At 43.7% G+C, this 3,814-nt stretch overlaps 1 protein-coding gene across 1 annotated transcript; it reads left to right on the top strand.

The window, feature by feature from the left end:
• Window positions 1-175: 175 nt before the first annotated feature.
• Window positions 176-586, top strand: TRAVEDRAFT_54674 (uncharacterized protein; the record flags this gene model as incomplete). Its single annotated transcript, XM_008047619.1, has 2 exons — window positions 176-314; window positions 372-586. 2 exons carry the CDS (start codon window positions 176-178, stop codon window positions 584-586), a joined length of 354 nt encoding a protein of 117 aa, XP_008045810.1.
• Between the last annotated feature and the right edge of the window lie 3,228 nt (window positions 587-3,814).

The raw sequence follows: 3,814 nt of genomic DNA, 5'->3' as shown, positions 1-3,814 counted from the left end.
ACGATGGCTTTCTTTGGCACTGTGTTCAACCGCAGCGAGCTACCTATCAGCACCTTCACTGCATCGCAGCGCTACGTCGGTGTCAACATGCGCACCTTCCTTCTGATCGCACCCCAGCGCGTGAGTCATTTGTACCTTTGACAAATTATTAGCTCATCCTTTGAAAGTCCCAGATATGTCGTTCATCGGGGCGACACCCAGCAAGAGCACTGGCAAGCAGGGTCAGAGGGCCGGCACAGGCAAGATGCCCTCTGTGCCATCGCGCAGTCTTTTGGAGATGCGCGACAAGACCACCTGGAACACGCAGGACGACAGTAAGTGCAGAATTGTCTCATATATTTCCTGCCTATGCATAGCTCATTGATCTACAGTTGGCGTGTGGGACGGCACCGCGTACTTCAAGAAGAACAAGAAAGCCTCCTTGAAGTTCTCGTTCGACGAGGTGCACAAGCTCCCGCGCCTGGAGACTGATCCCGGGTTTGGTGACATTGTCGTTGTTTTGTACTCCACGTCCTCGTACCTTCGCGACGACAAGATCAACCTCAGTCTGAACCTGTACGGTGTTGTGCTGGTTGCCCGCGCGTAAGTCGTGTACTTCTATATATGTTATTAGCAGAGCACTGATGTCTGTATTTTAGGGAGTGAATGCGGCCTTATGCAAAGTATCTTGTAATCTCTCTCTCTACTTCCATATTTCTGCATTGTATCTGCTGCTACCAAGGCTGACATGATTGTCCACGCCTCTATATCCTGCAATGCAATCACGTGTTGACCTGTATGCAGCTAGGGTTACATGAGCGCCCATGGAGTGGGTTTCCACTTGGTAAGAAATCTGATTAACAAATATCTAAGGCTAACCCTAAGCTGTGCTAATGAAGGGGAACCCTAACCCCATGAACATTAGAAAGTTTTGTATGTGGCGCCTATTTCAAATCTAATGATAGGTAAGTATTTTTTTCCCACGGGGTTGACTTTCCGACACGCAAGTTGGCAGGAAGGTCACCCCATAAGAAACGATTTCTTCGTTCCTCATCAATCGTAATAGGAATATTTGCGGCAAGTATGTGGTCATTGTCTTTAATACTTTGCAGCATTTCCTCTGGTACATAGTGTTGAAATGAATATGTAATGTTTATGTCAGCAGTTTGGGGTTTGCAGCATACAAAGTGTTGTAACTCATTATATGTCCAAGAATTTGCATACCTGCCCCTACATATTGCAGCACCTCCTCTCAGTACAGTTGCAGTTGTATATAAGGCACAATAGGTATATGTGAATTGTCAGATTTTGATTGGGTCAACACATTAAAGCCCAGATATTTGTGATAGAAAACAACAAAGTCATGATGTCGATAATAGTTATGCTGACAGAGACATTTTACCCGCTTAGCTTGGATATTGACAGATTTCAACCACAGTTCATGAATAATTATAATGTGTTTATAGAAGTGGATTGAATTCAGAGGCCTTGTCATGCAGGTGGCCCCTGAAACCCTATGTGCATACAGGTGACTTGTTATGCAGGTGTCCCTAAAACCCATGTGTGCATAAAGGTGACTTGTTATTGCACAGGTGTCCCTCAAACCCTTGTGTGTGTGCAGGGACCTTGTCACGAAGGTGGTCTCTGAAACCTCGCTGCAGGGCAGCTGATATGAGGGACTTGTCATGGAGGTGTCCCTCAAACCCTCACTGCTGTACAGCAGTAACCCTATATAGGGTGATGTGGTAATGACCCTGTCCAGGGGATTACCAAAAGGTGCCCCTGCATGATTATAAGTATGTTAGATCAATAAAAGTGTGACCAAGATTTGAACGCACCTTGAAGGCCAGTGACCGCCAGATTGCCAATATTGCTGCTCACAGCAATGGTAGAAGAGGTAGCACTGTGATATAGCAGCCACTGACATGGTGTCAGAAGGCTACTATACCACAGTAGCAAGTATAGAATGATAGAATGTGCTGGGTATGCATAGTGCAAGATGGTGAGAGGAAGAAGTGAGAGAGGGAGGTGTGGGCGCATCAGAGTTCAAAGTTGAACATGCTTATGTAATCTCATCACCTGATCAGTTTGCCATATATGGTCCAATAGCACACATTAGCTGTAAAACTGCATTCATGATGGTCTGAGCCTTTGTTAGGATCATTAAACAATCATATAGACAGCACCATTGGATAGAGATTGAAATTCTGAACCTGGTGGTATATAACACTTGGGGGTGAGGCAGTGATGTCATCAGGGCATGTGCCATGGGCGCTTTTTCTAGTTGTGGCACTAATAGGATCTTGTCTTGTGTATAGTGGCAGCTGCATTAGTCACATTCAAATCATTTTTGAGTATATGGACTCTGCTCATGCATAGCTTTCTGTTGATATATATTTCATGACATATAGCCAACTGGGGGCCAAGATATTGAGGCATTTGTGTTGGGAACCAAACAAGACCGCAGTCTGTGGCAGGGGAACACTGAGCTGCGTTCCCCTGCCACCAAGTATGGTCTTGTTTGTTCTCAGCCACAGCTGCAACTCATTTTGCCCCCTGTTGGCTCATTCTTTACCACATCATAGGACAAATATATATCATTGGAAAGGTCTTTCTAATGTGCATCTAATGGTGGTACAATCATGGTTTATATTGAGTATACAGGTTTCAATGCACCAAACACCAATTGTGGCTCAAGGTCATTGCCAGATTGTATGCACAATACCCAGTCTTTATGCTCACTAATCCATACATCTGACTTCATTATAATATTGCAGGACACTTTCATTATATAGGGCAGAAGATAGTGTTGGAAATGCATTAAAGAAGTGGCATTATCTGGACCTGAACATATTTTCACTTCAATGTATGCCTTCAAATGGCATTCCATTGACCTACAAACAACACCATTGTGTAGAGCTCAAATTTCTGAACCTGACAGTATATAACACTTCATATTAGGCCTGGGAAAATACTGACCTAGGCCCACACTGATCCCCATTAGTGACAAATTGTGACCCAGAGTCACTTATGGTGGGTTGGTTGGCTTGTAGCACTCCCATATGTGCTCAGTATCCTATACAAACACCCCCATTGCATTCTCCTCATCAACAGCTTTCTGGTGATATATAATAGTGGTATGTTACACCATACACTTGTCTATTAATGAGCACATTATGTTGAGCTGTGGCTGAAAACAAACAAAGCCAAAGCTAGTTGCACGACGACGCGGAATCGCGTCGGCATGCCATTGGCTTTGGTCTTGTTTGGCTCTAAACAGAGAAGGGTCAATATCTTGGCTTCTGCTTGTCCAAATGGGACATATAATATATCGCCAGGAAGCTGTTGACAAGGAGAATCCATCTGCACAAAAGAATAAAGGATGTGGTGACAGTGGAATAAGATATGGACCAGACATATTTCTATTAGTGCCACAATTGGCAATAAGCGCTAGTGGCCTGGCATATTCATCAAATGGTCAAGTATTATATACTATTGGGCTCAGAATATTGATCTCTATTCAATGGTGATGCTATGATACTAGTGTACCCAGAAAATTCCGCTATACAAGCAATGTAATACCTCAATACAACACCAGAAAGAGGTAAGTGGGCATGATTAAACCCATATCTCTGTCAGTTTTTGGTATATATACATTATTGTTTCTGCAGTCATCCTAGTACCAAGACAGCAATGTCATGTAGACACATCATAAATACCTGGGCACACTGTGGGCTATAAACAACACAGGAGCAGTATTGGCCTACAAAGTGGTATAAAATGTGCGAAATCAGATTTCCTGCAGTGGTCTGCTTATCAATAAATGTTGATATGC

The sequence above is a fragment of the Trametes versicolor genome, assembly GCF_000271585.1.
Source record: "Trametes versicolor FP-101664 SS1 unplaced genomic scaffold TRAVEscaffold_80, whole genome shotgun sequence".
Classification (NCBI taxonomy): domain Eukaryota; kingdom Fungi; phylum Basidiomycota; class Agaricomycetes; order Polyporales; family Polyporaceae; genus Trametes; species Trametes versicolor.
Note: the sequence above shows the minus strand (reverse complement) of the source record. Positions and strands in the feature narration are given on the sequence as shown.